This window comes from Labrus bergylta, chromosome 9 (assembly GCF_963930695.1).
Source record: "Labrus bergylta chromosome 9, fLabBer1.1, whole genome shotgun sequence".
Classification (NCBI taxonomy): Eukaryota; Metazoa; Chordata; class Actinopteri; order Labriformes; family Labridae; genus Labrus; species Labrus bergylta.
This window is the reverse complement of record NC_089203.1, coordinates 13953932-13972989: the sequence shown is the minus strand read 5'-3', so window position 1 is coordinate 13972989 and position 19058 is coordinate 13953932. Positions and strand designations below refer to the sequence as shown.

At 35.8% G+C, this 19058-nt stretch overlaps 4 protein-coding genes across 8 annotated transcripts; all 4 read left to right on the top strand.

The window, feature by feature from the left end:
- The first annotated feature begins 771 nt into the window (after window positions 1–771).
- Window positions 772–3851, top strand: LOC109992634 (pregnancy-specific beta-1-glycoprotein 6). Of its 2 annotated transcripts, none has more exons than XM_065959076.1 (5): window positions 772–947; window positions 1930–2256; window positions 2418–2669; window positions 2741–2908; window positions 3041–3851. In XM_065959076.1, exons 1-5 carry the CDS (start codon window positions 899–901, stop codon window positions 3229–3231), a joined length of 987 nt encoding a protein of 328 aa, XP_065815148.1. In that variant the 5' UTR covers window positions 772–898; the 3' UTR covers window positions 3232–3851. The 2 variants fall into 2 exon arrangements, with proteins under 2 accessions (XP_065815148.1, XP_020500981.2); XM_020645325.3 differs by having other exon boundaries at window positions 774–947; window positions 2741–2839.
- A 1181-nt stretch (window positions 3852–5032) lies between these two features.
- LOC109992632 (carcinoembryonic antigen-related cell adhesion molecule 2) lies at window positions 5033–8075 on the top strand. 2 transcript variants are annotated; one of them, XM_020645323.3, is made up of 5 exons: window positions 5033–5284; window positions 6155–6478; window positions 6640–6891; window positions 6963–7061; window positions 7263–8075. In XM_020645323.3, the coding sequence occupies exons 1-5, from the start codon at window positions 5230–5232 to the stop codon at window positions 7451–7453; spliced, it is 921 nt and encodes a 306-aa protein (XP_020500979.2). In that variant the 5' UTR covers window positions 5033–5229; the 3' UTR covers window positions 7454–8075. The 2 variants fall into 2 exon arrangements, with proteins under 2 accessions (XP_020500979.2, XP_020500977.2); XM_020645321.3 differs by having other exon boundaries at window positions 5034–5284; window positions 6963–7130.
- Window positions 8076–9250: 1175 nt separating this feature from the next.
- On the top strand, window positions 9251–12300 carry LOC136179929 (carcinoembryonic antigen-related cell adhesion molecule 2-like). Of its 2 annotated transcripts, none has more exons than XM_065958612.1 (5): window positions 9251–9507; window positions 10380–10703; window positions 10864–11115; window positions 11187–11285; window positions 11487–12300. In XM_065958612.1, the coding sequence occupies exons 1-5, from the start codon at window positions 9453–9455 to the stop codon at window positions 11675–11677; spliced, it is 921 nt and encodes a 306-aa protein (XP_065814684.1). In that variant the 5' UTR covers window positions 9251–9452; the 3' UTR covers window positions 11678–12300. The 2 variants fall into 2 exon arrangements, with proteins under 2 accessions (XP_065814684.1, XP_065814683.1); XM_065958611.1 differs by having other exon boundaries at window positions 11187–11354.
- A 1188-nt stretch (window positions 12301–13488) lies between these two features.
- Window positions 13489–18766, top strand: LOC109992613 (uncharacterized). 2 transcript variants are annotated; one of them, XM_065958610.1, is made up of 6 exons: window positions 13489–13732; window positions 14604–14927; window positions 15089–15340; window positions 15412–15510; window positions 15740–15844; window positions 17013–18766. In XM_065958610.1, exons 1-6 carry the CDS (start codon window positions 13678–13680, stop codon window positions 17207–17209), a joined length of 1032 nt encoding a protein of 343 aa, XP_065814682.1. In that variant the 5' UTR covers window positions 13489–13677; the 3' UTR covers window positions 17210–18766. The 2 variants fall into 2 exon arrangements, with proteins under 2 accessions (XP_065814682.1, XP_065814681.1); XM_065958609.1 differs by having other exon boundaries at window positions 15412–15597.
- The last annotated feature ends 292 nt before the right edge of the window (window positions 18767–19058 follow it).

Genomic DNA, 19058 nt, shown 5'->3' with positions numbered 1-19058 from the left:
GGCTTCACTGATGGTTTAAATATTTCCTGTCACAATGCAAAGACATTGAAAAGCTGAAAAAAGCAAAGAATATTGCAAAAGACAACATTAAATAGTGTTATATCTGAAAACGTATCATTCTTTGTAGGTTTTATGACACAAAGGCAGTGTAAATAAATTACACTTTATTCATGCAAGTCCTGCAAAATGTCGTGGCTTTTTCTTGTTGTTGTTGTATTCGACTGTTTCCAGTGAAGGAACACAGAATCTAAAATATGACCACTGCGAGAGAGAAAAGTAGAGGAGGATATGAGGTAAGTGTTTATCTTTAGAGAACAAGACCCGACGTCTCGCATGGACATCCTGTGTTAGAATCTATTTTAGAAATGGAGAACTTCATGGTGAGAATACAACAACCATCAGTTCAGTTCATCATAAAACCCAACATCTCTCAAAGGCTTAGAGAGGCAGGTTAAAGCACTGGAGACTTAACAATGACATGATGAGAATGACATTTTTACAGACACAGCTTGCAGCTGTAATAAAATAGAGGAACTGCATTTTACTGCTTGTGTTGAACATACTTTTACCTTTAAGCTCATAAGAGGAACCATATAGATGTTGATCAATTTCCATAACATTTGTTGTTCAGTACTGCGTAGTAAAAAGAGAAGAAAACTAAACTAAAAGTAAGAAAAGCCAGAAGTGAACAGATTAGGGTAAATCATAAAAGGAGGAAGTAGAAAACAGATAACTACTGTGCAGCAAGTCTATGGTTTCTCTGGGGATTCAACAATTTACTCAACATGCTGACGAGCTCCACCCTTAAAAAGTTCAGATGAATATCATGAATATAAAGACATGCTAATTTTTCTGAGCCTTTTCCTTCTCCAGATCGCCTTCAGAAGACATCTGAGACATGAAGGTTGTGTTTGGACTGTTTGTGATTCTGTTCAGAGTCTCTCATGGTGAGCTTGTTCTATTTCAGAGTACACTAATGGATTTGTTTGCTTCATGATTTTAATCAATCAGTCAATCAATTTTTATTTGTATAGCGTCAACTCATAACAAGTGTTATCTCGAGGAATTTTAAGCAGCCACAATATATTATTTTTTGGCTATAAGGAAGCACAGTTTGATACAATTCTGAATTTTAATACATATAATACCTACGAGTGTGATGCTTAACTTATTAGTCAGTGATGGTGCAATTGTAAGAAAACGTAATTCTCGGCTTCACAACATCTGCTGCCAATGTGCCTTAATGGCCTGTTTGATTTAGAATTTGATCTCCAGAGACAAATTCCCACTCCAGAACCCCTAAGAGATGGGAAATTGATAAGATGGATCAAGAGATAGTCTCTTCTTGAATTCAAAGTGATTTCCTGTCAGTTTGTCACCTATTACCAAGTCATTTAACTCACTTAAGGTTTATAAGAACTACTTCCTGTTTTGAAAACTCTGGTTTAAGAAAAATACTGCTTCAGGAAACCTTTCGTTTCTTTGTGTTTGGTCAATTGTCTTTGTCATGTTACTTCATTTTGTAGAAATTCAATGAGATATTAATGAAAGGTTAACACATAAATGTGTCCTCCTCTGATGGCAGACAAATTGGAGCTATTTGTTATGGGAGGAACTGTTTTCCTCCAGCCGATGGATTACAACTCAAAGATATTTAAAGTCACATGTTATACTCCTTTTCAACATGTTTAAATAAGTCTCAGAGGTCAGAGGCAGAACATTTTCTGAAAAGTGGAGCAGGCAAAGACGAAGGACTTTCCTCATAATTGGGGGGTTTGTAGGCAAAGGACACATATTAGTTTTTTTTTCCGTATGATAATTAGCCTATTTGCATATGCTTTCGATTATTGTTATTTATTTATTAAGAATTAAATGATCAATATTGTGATATTAATGTGTCTATTACGAGTTCTTATTTTCTAATTCTAGGTGTTGAGACCTTCTGTGATGGCAGACAGAATGGAGCTAAATGTTATGGAGCTCTTGGAGGAACTGTGGTCCTCCGGCTGATGGACGACGCCTCAAAAATATTTAGATCAGTGTGGATATTTAATACAACAACAACAATACTTCGTTTGAGGAATAATATGATTGTGTCTAATCTGATAGAGAAACGTTCCTCATTTAGTCTAAGTAATGGAACATTTAGGATCAATGACCTGAGCAGGAATGATGGTGGTGAATATACTCTTGTAGTCTATAAAGATAACAGTGGAACAAATGTAGAGAAACGCACTCTACAGTTGACCATTCAAGGTAAGTAGTATTTTTAATCTACTGTGGTATTCAGTAATTTAGATATACATTTATATTCTTCTTCTACATATATCTGTTTCTTTATCTGTTCTGTTTATGAAACTTTTATATAACAAAATTGTTTCCGTGAATAAAAATGAATCTGAGTGTGTTTCCTTCAGCTCCTGTGTCCTCTGTCCTGCTGGTCTCTGAGTGTCTGTCCCAGGGAGAGATGAAGGCCTCATGCTCCTCTGAGGGAGGGGACAGTCCTCAGTACAGATGGACTCTGGGTGGACGAACACTGACACAAACTCAGCTCCTCTCTGGAAATAGTGAGAGTCAGAATATCACTGTGAAACAAGACGTGTCAGGAGAACTGGTCTGCTCAGTCAGAAATGATGTCAGTGTTGTCCGAAAAGAAAAGCAGACCTGTGGTGAGTGAAAACACAAGACCCAAACTGTTATTTCAACATTTATCAGTCGCTGATCTGTTTCTTTCCCATAGGCTTCACATTTCTCCAGTGCACCTTATCCAATGGGACGTACATATCAAATTGGTTTCCTCCAGCTTATGAAACACTGTGTCCTCAACCAACACCTGAGGGTAAGGAGCCTGACATCACAGTGTCAAATAAACCCTCTATTAATATCACACCCTCCAGCCACACTAAGGGTAAGGAGAGTGACATTGAAGCATCCAAAGAGACCTTTACTTTCAACACATACATCAATTACACCAGCAGTCATGACCCACAATAACTAAGCCTTACCCTGACGTTTCATTTTTGTTTCTTCTTCCGAACAGCTCTCCCCCTGCTCTATTGTGGTCTGCGAGCAGCTGTGGTGTTTCTGATATTAACTGGGATTTTTGTCTACTTTGCTTGTAAGAAAAATGACTTGAAGAAAGCTGAGGGCTCTGCAGTCCACGAGGTGACAGAGTATGAGAATGATTCTGTTGTAATGCTTGAAATGAGAAGCTCTGCATCTCGACTTTAACTCTCTGAAACCAACATCTCTGTGTCGACTCTCACCCGCTCCATTTGGACCGAGTGACTTTACAAATGTGGAAATAGAGTTTGGATGAACAATTCTCTTCTGTTTGTATTTTTTATTTTATCTCACTTCTGCCTAAAGCAAAATTTGTTTGTGTAGATAAAGTTTTTATTGTAGTAAGAATTTACCACAACATTATTGGTAAGTAAATAGTAGTTCACACATAATTGAAATGAAAATAACGTTTGTTTTTACAAAAGTTATACTGAAAGAATAAACTGTTGTTTGTTGTGAGAATAGTCTTTCACTTGTTCTCGTAATTTATCAATATTCATGCAGTCAAAAGTGTTTGCTGGCAAGTGGCAACAGGTTTTATGAGAAATTGTAATTCTCAGTTTTGGATCATTGCCTGATTTTTTAGCTTTATACACTGTTAAAGCTTCTTTTAACATTTTATATTCAACCTCATACTTAATGCCACATAAGTGATGCACACACACATTTCAGTGTTTCAGCCTTGAATTTTGTAAATCGTTTTTTTTTCTTTTCATCTTATTATTGCAGTCATACATCTGTTTGCTTCTATGATTAACAAGACTCATAATAAAATACTTCTGAAAGCATTTTAAAATCAGAGACTTCTTATTAGTTTTTATATTAAGTTCATGACTTGACTGGTAGCTTTAATCACAGCTGAGACTTATGATCTGCTTTAAGGTGTGTTCACTGAGGAGTTAAAGATGCTTGTTCTTCATTCAGGGAATCTGTTTGTTCACAGAATGAAGATAAAAACTTGAGGAGAAAATAATGTTTAATACAAAGTAACCGCACACCTGTACAGCTTTACTCAAACACTCTTTTCTGCTTAATGCCACTAGATGGCGCCAGAGTCTATAACAACACGACATGTGTGAGGAAATGAACGCGTGAGCTTCAAACCCACAGTGAGAGATAGAATATCACGTCACTGTGGGCCAACAGCAAAGTGTGAAAATACATGTTTTAGCACTTTGGCATGGCATATTCTGCCTTTTATTGATATCTTTCATTATTATTGCTGAGAAGTGACAAACATTCATCTGATATATTTTTAATTTCTAAAAACAGCATTAAAAAAAACATTTCTGCAAAGTTCCTAAAAGCAACAAATAAAGGCAGCAAAGACTTTGATGAAGTATGAAGCTAAAAAAAAACACCTATAAACATGTCAACACTATAAATACGCCAAAATATTGCTGTAATTGAAACTGCATTATAAAGGCAATATGCAAAATCTTTTAATAGAAATCCGCAATTCATGTGTTCTGGATTGATTCATTTAGCTAATTGTTTTATATTTTCAAGAATCAAACTGTTTGACCTTCAGTGTCCTTGATGTTTACCTGAAATGTTTCTGAATACCTCCCTGTCTAAGCCCTTTGAAAATACAGTTTGTTGTAAATATTCTTCAAGTGTTCTCTTGCTAATATAAGAGGGTTAGGGGCAGTGTGAGAGGTTGAGCCAACATCTCATATTCAAATTAGAATAGTTTGAACTTGTTATGACATATTAAGAGTTGAATTGAGATGTATAAGATCCTTATTTTGTGAGGAATTATAACATCAAGATATACCAGGTTATACAGTTGTTAAATAGCATACATTTCTTGTTAATATTTGAACACAGACATCTTAGAAACATCAGCTGTTAGTTTCAAATCCTCTTTCGGATCAAAGAAGGAATGTTTCCTTCTCTTCCAGGCTGTCCATCACACCAAAAGACCCTTTTAGTTTGGTTAAAGGGGAAGTGAAACTGACACAACTTCCTTTAACGATGTAACGATTAAGACAGCAGTTGACACTTTGTAAAGGTTTTCACACATTATTCTCTGAGGCTGATCATTCGAGAGACACGTTTGAGGCTGTTTGGCGAAAATCTGCTTGTTTGTCTCTAGTGGAAGTAGAAAAGTTTGTTCTGGAAGCTGCTGACAGAGAGTCACCAGAGGCGGAAAACTGAGGAGACATGGACGCTGTTTGTGGACTGTTGCTGCTGCTGCTGCTCCATGGCACCTCTCATGGTGAGCTAACACATTTATTTAAGGTTCAATATTCTGTGGAAAAGAGGCCTCACATTTTAGTGCATCTGCTGGTTTTATAAGTTTGGAATAGAGATGATCTCCGCTCAGAGAGTAGCTTGAGACTAATGTTTGATGTGAAAGAATGACCTTTTTTATTGATAAAGTTAACTTAGGACTGGCTGTTTGAACCTCAACTGTATATGATTTGAACTTTCATTTAAATGATCTTTTGATTCAGAGGTAAAATGTTCAGTTAAATAAACCTGAGTTGTTATACAAACAATATGTCAAATTGTCAAATCATATTTTTATTGATCATTTAGATATTCACTTTTTGGTGGCTTGTCCCCTGATATTCTTCCCCTTGAGTCACTTCAGCGTTTAAAATGCAACACGGTCTGACAGTGTGCTTTGTCATAGCAGTTACATCATTTTTAACCTAACTATTTTCATGCAAAAACAACCTACATTTAATCAATACCCCCTTATAAAAAAAGGTACTAGTGATCGATTAACGGTGTGATTGTCTTTAATTTACAATGAAGTTTTTTAGTTGTGAAAGAAAACATCAGGGGATTAAACTGACTACTTCAGATTGCCTTACTTAATACAATGAGAAGGTTTATAAAACAAAACACCTCTGTTAGCTGGACATTGACTGTCACTAAATCAAAGGCCTGTCTACAAACAAGTGTTTAACCTGTTTGATAAGTGTGGTCTGCAAAAAACACGCTTATTTCAATTTTTTTAAATATAATTGTTAGCCTATTTGTATATGCTTTGAAACAGTGTTAACAATTTATTAAGAATTAAATGATCAATATTGTGATATTAATGTGTCTATTACGAGTTCTTATTTTCTAATTCTAGGTGTTGAGACCTTCTGTGATGGCAGACAGAATGGAACTAAATGTTATGGAGCTCTTGGAGGAACTGTGGTCCTCCGGCTGATGGACGACGCCTCAAAAATATTTAGCTACCAGTGGATATTTAATACAACAACAATACTTCGTTTGAGGAATAATATGATTTTGTCTAATCTGATAGAGAAACGTTCCTCATTTAGTCCAAGTAATGGAACATTTAGGATCAATGACCTGAGCAGGAATGATGGTGGTGAATATACTCTTGAAGTCTATAAAGATAACAGTGGAACAAATCAAGAGAAACGCACTCTACAGTTGACCATTCAAGGTAAGTAGTATTTTTAATCCACTGTGGTATTCAGTAATTTAGATATACATTTATGTTCTTCTTCTACATATATCTGTTTCTTTATCTGTTCTGTTTATGAAACTTTTATATAATAAAAATGTTTCCGTGAATAAAAATGAATCTGAGTGTGTTTCCTTCAGCTCCTGTGTCCTCTGTCCTGCTGGTCTCTGAGTGTCTGTCCCAGGGAGAGATGAAGGCCTCATGCTCCTCTGAGGGAGGGGACAGTCCTCAGTACAGATGGACTCTGGGTGGACGAACACTGACACAAACTCAGCTCCTCTCTGGAAATAGTGAGAGTCAGAATATCACTGTGAAACAAGACGTGTCAGGAGAACTGGTCTGCTCAGTCAGAAATGATGTCAGTGTTGTCCGAAAAGAAAAGCAGACCTGTGGTGAGTGAAAACACAAGACCCAAACTGTTATTTCAACATTTATCAGTCGCTGATCTGTTTCTTTCCCATAGGCTTCACATTTCTCCAGTGCACCTTATCCAATGGGACGTACATATCAAATTGGTTTCCTCCAGCTTATGAAACACTGTGTCCTCAACCAACACCTGAGGGTAAGGAGCCTGACATCACAGTGTCAAATAAACCCTCTATTAAGATCACATCCTCCAGCCACACTAAGGGTAAGGAGAGTGACATTGAAGCATCCAAAGAGCCCTTTACTTTCAACACATACATCAATTACACCAGCAGTCATGACCCACAATAACTAAGCCTTACCCTGACGCTTCATTTTCGTTTCTTCTTCCGAACAGCTCTCCCCCTGCTCTATTGTGGTCTGCGAGCAGCTGTGGTGTTTCTGATATTAACTGGGATTTTTGTCTACTTTGCTTGTAAGAAAAATGACTTGAAGAAAGCTGAGGGCTCTGCAGTCCACGAGGTGACAGAGTATGAGAATGATTCTGTTGTAATGCTTGAAATGAGAAGCTCTGCATCTCGACTTTAACTCTCTGAAACCAACATCTCTGTGTCGACTCTCACCCGCTCCATTTGTACCGTGTGACTTTACAAATGTGGAAATAGAGTTTGGATGAACAATTCTCTTCTGTTTGTATTTTTTATTTTATCTCACTTCTGCCTAAAGCAAAATTTGTTTGTGTAGATAAAGTTTTTATTGTCGTAAGAATTTACCACAACATTATTGGTAAGTAAATAGTAGTTCACACATAATTTAAATGAAAATAACGTTTGTTTTTACAAAAGTTATACTGAAAGAATAAACTGTTGTTTGTTGTGAGAATAGTCTTTCACTTGTTCTCGTAATTTATCAATATTCATGCAGTCAAAAGTGTTTGCTGGCAAGTGGCAACAGGTTTTTATGAGAAATTGTAATTCTCAGTTTTGGATCATTGCCTGATTTTTTAGCTCTATACACTGTTAAAGCTTCTTTTAACATTTTATATTCAACCTCATACTTAATGCCACAAAAGTGATGCACACACACATTTCAGTGTTTCAGCCTTGAATTTTGTAAATCGTTTTTTTTTTCTTTTCATCTTATTATTGCAGTCATACATCTGTTTGCTTCTATGATTAACAAGATTCATAATAAAATACTTCTGAAAGCATTTTAAAATCAGAGACTTCTTATTAGTGTTTATATTAAGTTCATGACTTGACTGGTAGCTTTAATCACAGCTGAGACTTATGATCTGCTTTAAGGTGTGTTCACTGAGGAGTTAAAGATGCTTGTTCTTCATTCAGGGAATCTGTTTGTTTTTTTATTAAGATAAAAACTTGAGGAGAAAATAATGTTTAATACAAAGTAACCACACACCTGTACAGCTTTACTCAAACACTCTTGTCTGCTTAATGCCACTAGATGGCGCCAGAGTCTATAACAACACGACATGTGTGAGGAAATGAACGCGTGAGCTTCAAACCCACAGTGAGAGATAGAATATCACGTCACTGTGGGCCAACAGCAAAGTGTGAAAATACATGTTTTAGCACTTTGGCATGGCATATTCTGCCTTTTATTGATATCTTTCAATATTATTGCTGAGAAGTGACAAACATTCATCTGATATATTTTTAATTTCTAAAAACAGCATTAAAAAAAACATTTCTGCAAAGTTCCTAAAAGCAACAAATAAAGACAGCAAAGACTTTGATAAAGTATGAAGCTAAAAAAAAACACCTATAAACATGTCAACACTATAAATACGCCAAAATATTGCTGTAATTGAAACTGCATTATAAAGGCAATATGCAAAATCTTTTAATAGAAATCCGCAATTCATGTGTTCTGGATTGATTCATTTAGCTAATTGTTTTATATTTTCAAGAATCAAACTGTTTGACCTTCAGTGTCCTTGATGTTTACCTGAAATGTTTCTGAATACCTCCCTGTCTAAGCCCTTTGAAAATACAGTTTGTTGTAAATATTCTTCAAGTGTTCTCTTGCTAATATAAGAGGGTTAGGGGCAGTGTGAGAGGTTGAGCCAACATCTCATATTCAAATTAGAATAGTTTGAACTTGTTATGACATATTAAGAGTTGAATTGAGATGTATAAGATCCTTATTTTGTGAGGAATTATAACGTCAAGATATACCAGGTTATACAGTTGTTAAATAGCATACATTTCTTGTTAATATTTGAACACAGACATCTTAGAAACATCAGCTGTTAGTTTCAAATCTTCTTTCGGATCGAAGGAGGAATGTTTCCTTCTCTTCCAGGCTGTCCATCACACCAAAAGACCCTTTTAGTTTGGTTAAAGGGGAAGTGAAACTGACACAACTTCCTTTAACGATGTAACGATTAATACAGCAGTTGACGCTTTGTAAAGGTTTTCACACATTATTCTCTGAGGCTGATCATTCGAGAGACACGTTTGAGGCTGTTTGGCGAAAATCTGCTTGTTTGTCTCTAGTGGAAGTAGAAAAGTTTGTTCTGGAAGCTGCTGACAGAGAGTCACCAGAGGCTGAAAACTGAGGAGACATGGACGCTGTTTGTGGACTGTTGCTGCTGCTGCTGCTCCATGGCACCTCTCATGGTGAGCTAACACATTTATTTAAGGTTCAATATTCTGTGGAAAAGAGGCCTCACATTTTAGTGCATCTGCTGGTTTTATAAGTTTGGAATAGAGATGATCTCCGCTCAGAGAATAGCTTGAGACTAATGTTTGATGTGAAAGAATGACCTTTTTTATTGATAAAGTTAATTTAGGACTGGCTGTTTGAACCTCAACTGTATATGATTTTAACTTTCATTTAAATGATCTTTTGATTCAGAGGTAAAATGTTCAGTTAAAATAAACCTGAGTTGTTATACAAACAATATGTCAAATTGTCAAATCATATTTTTATTGATCATTTAGATATTCACTTTTTGGTGGATTGTCCCCTGATATTCTTCCCCTTGAGTCACTTCAGCGTTTAAAATGCAACACGGTCTGACAGTGTGCTTTGTCATAGCAGTTACATCATTTTTAACCTAACTATTTTCATGCAAAAACAACCTACATTTAATCAATACCCCCTTATAAAAAAAGGTACTAGTGATCGATTAACGGTGTGATTGTCTTTAATTTACAATGAAGTTTTTTAGTTGTGAAAGAAAACATCAGGGGATTAAACTGACTACTTCAGATTGCCTTACTTAATACAATGAGAAGGTTTATAAAAACAAAACACCTCTGTTAGCTGGACATTGACTGTCACTAAATCAAAGGCCTGTCTACAAACAAGTGTTTAACCTGTTTGATAAGTGTGGTCTGCAAAAAACACGCTTATTTCAATTTTTTTTTATATAATTGTTAGCCTATTTGTATATGCTTTGAAACAGTGTTAACAATTTATTAAGAATTAAATGATCAATATTGTGATATTAATGTGTCTATTACGAGTTCTTATTTTCTAATTCTAGGTGTTGAGACCTTCTGTGATGGCAGACAGAATGGAGCTAAATGTTATGGAGCTCTTGGAGGAACTGTGGTCCTCCGGCTGATGGACGACGCCTCAAAAATATTTAGATACCAGTGGATATTTAATACAACAACAATACTTCGTTGGAGGGATAATACGATTTTGTCTAATCTGATAGAGAACCGTTCCTCATTTAGTCCAAGTAATGGAACATTTAGGATCAATGACCTGAGCAGGAATGATGGTGGTGAATATACTCTTGTAGTCGATAAAGATAACAGTGGAACAAATCAAGAGAAACGCACTCTACAGTTGACCATTCAAGGTAAGTAGTATTTTTAATCCACTGTGGTATTCAGTAATTTAGATATACATTTATGTCTTCTTCTACATATATCTGTTTCTTTATCTGTTCTGTTTATGAAACTTTTATATAACAAAATTGTTTCCGTGAATAAAAATGAATCTGAGTGTGTTTCCTTCAGCTCCTGTGTCCTCTGTCCTGCTGGTCTCTGAGTGTCTGTCCCAGGGAGAGATGAAGGCCTCATGCTCCTCTGAGGGAGGGGACAGTCCTCAGTACAGATGGACTCTGGGTGGACGAACACTGACACAAACTCAGCTCCTCTCTGGAAATAGTGAGAGTCAGAATATCACTGTGAAACAAGACGTGTCAGGAGAACTGGTCTGCTCAGTCAGAAATGATGTCAGTGTTGTCCGAAAAGAAAAGCAGACCTGTGGTGAGTGAAAACACAAGACCCAAACTGTTATTTCAACATTTATCAGTCGCTGATCTGTTTCTTTCCCATAGGCTTCACATTTCTCCAGTGCACCTTATCCAATGGGACGTACATATCAAATTGGTTTCCTCCAGCTTATGAAACACTGTGTCCTCAACCAACACCTGAGGGTAAGGAGCCTGACATCACAGTGTCAAATAAACCCTCTATTAAGATCACATCCTCCAGCCACACTAAGGGTAAGGAGAGTGACATTGAAGCATCCAAAGAGCCCTTTACTTTCAACACATACATCAATTACACCAGCAGGCATGACCCACAATAACAAAGCCTTACCCTGACGTTTCATTTTTGTTTCTTCTTCCGAACAGCTCTCCCCCTGCTCTATTGTGGTCTGCGAGCAGCTGTGGTGTTTCTGATATTAACTGGGATTTTTGTCTACTTTGCTTGTAAGAAAAATGACTTGAAGAAAGCTGAGGGCTCTGCAGTCCACGAGGTGACAGAGTATGAGAATGATTCTGTTGTAATGCTTGAAATGAGAAGCTCTGCATCTCGACTTTAACTCTCTGAAACCAACATCTCTGTGTCGACTCTCACCCGCTCCATTTGGACCGTGTGACTTTACAAATGTGGAAATAGAGTTTGGATGAACAATTCTCTTCTGTTTGTATTTTTTTATTTTATCTCACTTCTGCCTAAAGCAAAATTTGTTTGTGTAGATAAAGTTTTTATTGTCGTAAGAATTTACCACAACATTATTGGTAAGTAAATAGTAGTTCACACATAATTTAAATGAAAATAACGTTTGTTTTTACAAAAGTTATACTGAAAGAATAAACTGTTGTTTGTTGTGAGAATAGTCTTTCACTTGTTCTCGTAATTTATCAATATTCATGCAGTCAAAAGTGTTTGCTGGCAAGTGGCAACAGGTTTTTATGAGAAATTGTAATTCTCAGTTTTGGATCATTGCCTGATTTTTTAGCTCTATACACTGTTAAAGCTTCTTTTAACATTTTATATTCAACCTCATACTTAATGCCACATAAGTGATGCACACACACATTTCAGTGTTTCAGCCTTGAATTTTGTAAATCGTTTTTTTTTTCTTTTCATCTTATTATTGCAGTCATACATCTGTTTGCTTCTATGATTAACAAGACTCATAATAAAATACTTCTGAAAGCATTTTAAAATCAGAGACTTCTTATTAGTTTTTATATTAAGTTCATGACTTGACTGGTAGCTTTAATCACAGCTGAGACTTATGATCTGCTTTAAGGTGTGTTCACTGAGGAGTTAAAGATGCTTGTTCTTCATTCAGTGAATCTGTTTGTTTTTTTATTAAGATAAAAACTTGAGGAGAAAATAATGTTTAATACAAAGTAACCGCACACCTGTACAGCTTTACTCAAACACTCTTTTCTGCTTAATGCCACTAGATGGCGCCAGAGTCTATAACAACACGACATGTGTGAGGAAATGAACGCGTGAGCTTCAAACCCACAGTGAGAGATAGAATATCACGTCACTGTGGGCCAACAGCAAAGTGTGAAAATACATGTTTTAGCACTTTGGCATGGCATATTCTGCCTTTTATTGATATCTTTCAATATTATTGCTGAGAAGTGACAAACATTCATCTGATATATTTTTAATTTCTAAAAACAGCATTAAAAAAAACATTTCTGCAAAGTTCCTAAAAGCAACAAATAAAGACAGCAAAGACTTTGATAAAGTATGAAGCTAAAAAAAAACACCTATAAACATGTCAACACTATAAATACGCCAAAATATTGCTGTAATTGAAACTGCATTATAAAGGCAATATGCAAAATCTTTTAATAGAAATCCGCAATTCATGTGTTCTGGATTGATTCATTTAGCTAATTGTTTTATATTTTCAAGAATCAAACTGTTTGACCTTCAGTGTCCTTGATGTTTACCTGAAATGTTTCTGAATACCTCCCTGTCTAAGCCCTTTGAAAATACAGTTTGTTGTAAATATTCTTCAAGTGTTCTCTTGCTAATATAAGAGGGTTAGGGGCAGTGTGAGAGGTTGAGCCAACATCTCATATTCAAATTAGAATAGTTTGAACTTGTTATGACATATTAAGAGTTGAATTGAGATGTATAAGATCCTTATTTTGTGAGGAATTATAACGTCAAGATATACCAGGTTATACAGTTGTTAAATAGCATACATTTCTTGTTAATATTTGAACACAGACATCTTAGAAACATCAGCTGTTAGTTTCAAATCTTCTTTCGGATCGAAGGAGGAATGTTTCCTTCTCTTCCAGGCTGTCCATCACACCAAAAGACCCTTTTAGTTTGGTTAAAGGGGAAGTGAAACTGACACAACTTCCTTTAACGATGTAACGATTAAGACAGCAGTTGACGCTTTGTAAAGGTTTTCACAAATTATTCTCTGAGGCTGATCATTCGAGAGACACGTTTGAGGCTGTTTGGCGAAAATCTGCTTGTTTGTCTCTAGTGGAAGTAGAAAAGTTTGTTCTGGAAGCTGCTGACAGAGAGTCACCAGAGGCTGAAAACTGAGGAGACATGGACGCTGTTTGTGGACTGTTGCTGCTGCTGCTGCTCCATGGCACCTCTCATGGTGAGCTAACACATTTATTTAAGGTTCAATATTCTGTGGAAAAGAGGCCTCACATTTTAGTGCATCTGCTGGTTTTATAAGTTTGGAATAGAGATGATCTCTGCTCAGAGAATAGCTTGAGACTAATGTTTGATGTGAAAGAATGACCTTTTTTATTGATAAAGTTAACTTAGGACTGGCTGTTTGAACCTCAACTGTATATGATTTGAACTTTCATTTAAATGATCTTTTGATTCAGAGGTAAAATGTTCAGTTAAAATAAACCTGAGTTGTTATACAAACAATATGTCAAATTGTCAAATCATATTTTTATTGATCATTTAGATATTCACTTTTTGGTGGATTGTCCCCTGATATTCTTCCCCTTGAGTCACTTCAGCGTTTAAAATGCAACACGGTCTGACAGTGTGCTTTGTCATAGCAGTTACATCATTTTTAACCTAACTATTTTCATGCAAAAACAACCTACATTTAATCAATACCCCCTTATAAAAAAAGGTACTAGTGATCGATTAACGGTGTGATTGTCTTTAATTTACAATGAAGTTTTTTAGTTGTGAAAGAAAACATCAGGGGATTAAACTGACTACTTCAGATTGCCTTACTTAATACAATGAGAAGGTTTATAAAACAAAACACCTCTGTTAGCTGGACATTGACTGTCACTAAATCAAAGGCCTGTCTACAAACAAGTGTTTAACCTGTTTGATAAGTGTGGTCTGCAAAAAACACGCTTATTTCAATTTTTTTTTATATAATTGTTAGCCTATTTGTATATGCTTTGAAACAGTGTTAACAATTTATTAAGAATTAAATGATCAATATTGTGATATTAATGTGTCTATTACGAGTTCTTATTTTCTAATTCTAGGTGTTGAGACCTTCTGTGATGGCAGACAGAATGGAGCTAAATGTTATGGAGCTCTTGGAGGAACTGTGGTCCTCCGGCTGATGGACGACGCCTCGAAAATATTTAGCTACCAGTGGATATTTAATACAACAACAATACTTCGTTTGAGGAATAATATGATTTTGTCTAATCTGATAGAGAACCGTTCCTCATTTAGTCTAAGTAATGGAACATTTAGGATCAATGACCTGAGCAGGAATGATGGTGGTGAATATACTCTTGAATTCTATAAAGATGACAGTGGAACAAATCAAGAGAAACGCACTCTACAGTTGACCATTCAAGGTAAGTAGTATTTTTAATCTACTGTGGTATTCAGTAATTTAGATATACATTTGTGTTCTTCTTCTACATATATCTGTTTCTTTATCTGTTCTGTTTATGAAACTTTTATATAACAAAATTGTTTCCGTGAATAAAAATGAATCTGAGTGTGTTTCCTTCAGCTCCTGTGTCCTCTGTCCTGCTGGTCTCTGAGTGTCTGTCCCAGGGAGAGATGAAGGCCTCATGCTCCTCTGAGGGAGGGGACAGTCCTCAGTACAGATGGACTCTGGGTGGACAAACACTGACACAAACTCAGCTCCTCTCTGGAAATAGTGAGAGTCAGAATATCACTGTGAAACAAGACGTGTCAGGAGAACTGGTCTGCTCAGTCAAAAATGATGTCAGTGTTGTCCGAAAAGAAAAGCAGACCTGTGGTGAGTGAAAACACAAGACCCAAACTGTTATTTCAACATTTATCAGTCGCTGATCTGTTTCTTTCCCATAGGCTTCACATTTCTCCAGTGCACCTTATCCAATGGGACGTACATATCAAATTGGTTTCCTCCAGCTTATGAAACACTGTGTCCTCAACCAACACCTGAGGGTAAGGAGCCTGACATCACAGTGTCAAATAAACCCTCTATTAATATCACACCCTCCAACCACACCAAAGAAGACCCATGGTACATCAGTAAGTGGAAACAAACTACGCCAGTGTGGACTCATCAAAGTAGTTGTCATTTTAATCTTTGTCTTTCTCCATAAAAAAACACCATTAGTGATTGCTAACTTAATGATTCATATGCTCTTTCTTTTATAACTAAATCTGCTAGAATATTTGCCGATAATAGCCGGTGTGCTCTCTGCACTGCTGATTCTGTTGGCTGTAGGAGTGGCAGTCGTCTATGCTCAGAAAAAAAAGCAGAACAAACCTAAAGGTACTGAACATAACTTCCTTTTTTTCTTGACCCTCCACTGCATTCTGTTCTTTTTTCTTCTAAAAATATTTGTCAGCATTACACTTACTTACTTACACTTATTTAACTGAGAAACGTTGAATATGAAATCATGAAGCTATTGGCAGATGCTTAGTTTTAGTGATACATGTTAGTTCGGGGCTGGCTGGAGGGGCTTGCTCTGTGAAAAAGTATCAATATCTGCCTCTACTCTACTATCAACACATTTTTATCTTGTTATTAAGTAAACTAAAGATTTAAAGACATTTGTTATGCAATAAATCTTATTGAATATTGAATATTAAAACATGACAGCAGAAATTTTTGCTGCTTTTAGTTTCAGAAAAAAAACACTCGCCTATAGCATGGATATTTATAGGGTTTGGGGCAAGTGTAAAAATAACAAACAGTTTTCTTCTTCAAAGTTAACTTTAAAAGGGGACATATTATGAGAAATCTACTTGTACAGTGTTTTTGAACATTTATTTGGGTGTCTACCAACCCACAAAATTTGAAATAAATCCATCCATTGTTTGTTGTCTGCATAAGTCTTACAACACAGAGAAAAATCTGTTTAAAATTTGCTCAACTTGTGATGTCACAATTGGACTCTGGTAAAAAAAAATACCCCACCCTTCCCCTTGTATCTCCACCCATGGACTCCACGAACACCTAGACAAATGGCAAGAAGAAAACCTTTGCGCAGATCTGCCATTTTTATTCTAACTAAATGTTTAGAAACGTAGCTAAATATTTAGAATCAGGACATGTATTTTTAACATTTATATATAACATTTAACATTTAGATAAAACATTCAACATTTAGATATAATATTTAACATTTATATTTGCCAATGAAACTATGTTACATTTTTATTCACAAAAGTAAATATGACAAAGTTCACAAATATTTCTCTAAATGTGAATAAAAAGTGATGTTTTAGGGCTAAATGTGGAGAAATGTTGTTGTTATTTGTAGTGTGCGCAACTTTACAATCGGCGCCCCATAACAAGCTAGACAGTTATACCAATCTACCCAACAAACCTTCAGCTAAAAGCAAACAGTGTATCACCAAAAGTTTGAATGTAATTCTTTTGTAATCAAACATGACAAAATTTGATTGTGCATACTATTTATTTTTCTGTGCAGAAGAAGATGAAGAACAGGATTTAACCTATGCAGATGTCAGGATTGTGCAGCGGCAGGCGAGGGAGGGGAAGCCGATGCAGCAAAGGGCAGAGATGGAGGTGGAGTACGGCCAGGTCAAGTTTTCAGAGCGACCTCGGCAGACTGTTGAACCATCAAGAGATGACTGTGTGTATGCAAAGGTTCGCAAAGGCAGGTGATTCACAAAGACTGCACCACTGTCTGCTGACAGAGGAGATGTTTGTTGGCTTAAGGTCATTCACAATCATTTTATGTGACTTCATATAGGACACATTTATGGCCATTAGTAGCCATAGATTCTCACCATTTTCATATTTTTTTCTGTACTTATGGTTAAATACTTGACATTATCTCCATTGAATAGTGTTGCTAGCTTTTATATACTTCTTTTTATGAACTTTATAATGGTTATATATTTTCAATGCTCCACAACTTACACCTTCTCTCTTTATATTAAGAATAATATGTTGTACTTTCTTGCGTTTACTAGGTTTAATTTATGAGCATATTTACTATTATTTCATTGTTAAAATCCTGTAAACTTGCAGTGAAAATGTACATATTAACAAAGCATACTTTACATTACGTATTTTATTACATTTTTGTATAAGACTGTCTTAAATGTGCGTTTACATGTAATATACCATGGCTTCTTTTACAAACGTCAAAATGATATTTTGTATGTTCTTAAACTCTTTTAAAAGATGTAAATGGGTCGGTTGAGGGTTGGATTGTACTGTGCTGTTTACCTTTGTCTCTGTAGCCCCCAAAAAGCTTGTTAAGAAATGTCTCGTCTTTTCAGAAGTTCACAGTGAACACAAATTTGTTTCCATGATGTCCACACTTCTGCTTTTTCTCAGGCGCTGGTTTTCAGTATTTCAAAATCAGTTCAGTTTGTGTCATTTATCTGTGAAATAGTCTTTTAAGGCAGGTATTATGTATTTTAATTGTGCCTCTTGATGTATAACAAAAGTATTTTTATTTGTTGCAGACGTAAATATGATGCAGCCTTTTTATGTTAGATTATAGTAAATTATAACATTTTAAATGATCACACATCAGCTTTATCTAAAAGTGTTTGAGAGGTGAGTTTGAAACAAAGGAGAAATGTTTTATTAATAAGAAGGAAGGAGCGTCACATTTTTCAACTTTAGTGAAGAAGGAGGAAAACTGAGAGTGACTAATGTGGTATGAAAAATTAAGAAAATTCAGCCACATGTAGATCAAGTCATATTGAACCTAAAAGCTTGTCACATCTTTATCTTTCAGCTCCATCAAGTTATCTTTTCTATTTTTAGATTGACGCATTTCCTATGACTTTGTGGTTTCCTTTTAGAGTGTACCAAACATATGCATCGGAGAACGACTTGAAAGAGATCACAATGGAGTTAGCCTTTTTCTGCGCACTGAACATGTTAACATGCAAAACAGGTCAATGTCAAAAGCAACACATGTATACATTTCAGAGAAATATCTTTTAGAAAGCTTTAATCACATGCGGGTAAAAGCTCAGTTCTGTCTGTCAACATTATTTTGCTGTTTGGGTGTGTTCTGGGTCAAACAGTGTTTGGCAAAACCTTTGATCTCAGGCCTGGCATCTTTTGGTTTCTGTTTGTATTATCACATTTGGTTCAATAATCTCACATAAGCCATGTGTGATTAAGTTTGTGACCTTATTTTAGAGCTCTGTGACTTATGTTTAAGTGAAATATATTAAAGTAATGCTGATTTGGTGATTCTTTTTGTTTTTTGACACTGTGTGCTTTTATTTGTTTAAACAAAGACAAAGTTGAGATGATTGGTTTTGGTTTGATAGCTCCTAGTTAAAGGTTGACAACCACGGACAACCATTCAGCTCGCACATAGAGTAATAAAAACAGTGTTTATGGCTCATGACGGTTGTGCTGTCCTTAAACAACCACCTTAGATTGTCTTTTTTGTATTCCAGCCTTCTTGTTGAAACACATTTGAACTTCTGACCAACATGATCCACTGAGAAAATGATTAACCACAGAGGAGTAGTTTATT

What these genes read in the sequence shown, in the direction of transcription:
- LOC109992634 (XM_065959076.1), top strand. Translation starts at nt 899, where the DNA reads ATGAAGGTTGTGTTTGGACTGTTTGTGATTCTGTTCAGAGTCTCTCAT. An exon ending in TCTGTTCAGAGTCTCTCATG is followed by an intron (nt 948 to 1,929) that starts GTGAGCTTGTTC and finishes TTCTAATTCTAG; the next exon opens with GTGTTGAGACCTTCTGTGAT. An exon ending in TCTACAGTTGACCATTCAAG is followed by an intron (nt 2,257 to 2,417) that starts GTAAGTAGTATT and finishes TGTTTCCTTCAG; the next exon opens with CTCCTGTGTCCTCTGTCCTG.
- LOC109992632 (XM_020645321.3), top strand. Translation starts at nt 5,230, where the DNA reads ATGGACGCTGTTTGTGGACTGTTGCTGCTGCTGCTGCTCCATGGCACC. An exon ending in GCTCCATGGCACCTCTCATG is followed by an intron (nt 5,285 to 6,154) that starts GTGAGCTAACAC and finishes TTCTAATTCTAG; the next exon opens with GTGTTGAGACCTTCTGTGAT. An exon ending in AAAAGAAAAGCAGACCTGTG is followed by an intron (nt 6,892 to 6,962) that starts GTGAGTGAAAAC and finishes TCTTTCCCATAG; the next exon opens with GCTTCACATTTCTCCAGTGC.
- LOC136179929 (XM_065958611.1), top strand. Translation starts at nt 9,453, where the DNA reads ATGGACGCTGTTTGTGGACTGTTGCTGCTGCTGCTGCTCCATGGCACC. An exon ending in TCTACAGTTGACCATTCAAG is followed by an intron (nt 10,704 to 10,863) that starts GTAAGTAGTATT and finishes TGTTTCCTTCAG; the next exon opens with CTCCTGTGTCCTCTGTCCTG. An exon ending in ATCCTCCAGCCACACTAAGG is followed by an intron (nt 11,355 to 11,486) that starts GTAAGGAGAGTG and finishes TCTTCCGAACAG; the next exon opens with CTCTCCCCCTGCTCTATTGT.
- LOC109992613 (XM_065958609.1), top strand. Translation starts at nt 13,678, where the DNA reads ATGGACGCTGTTTGTGGACTGTTGCTGCTGCTGCTGCTCCATGGCACC. An exon ending in AAAAGAAAAGCAGACCTGTG is followed by an intron (nt 15,341 to 15,411) that starts GTGAGTGAAAAC and finishes TCTTTCCCATAG; the next exon opens with GCTTCACATTTCTCCAGTGC. An exon ending in AAAGCAGAACAAACCTAAAG is followed by an intron (nt 15,845 to 17,012) that starts GTACTGAACATA and finishes TTTTCTGTGCAG; the next exon opens with AAGAAGATGAAGAACAGGAT.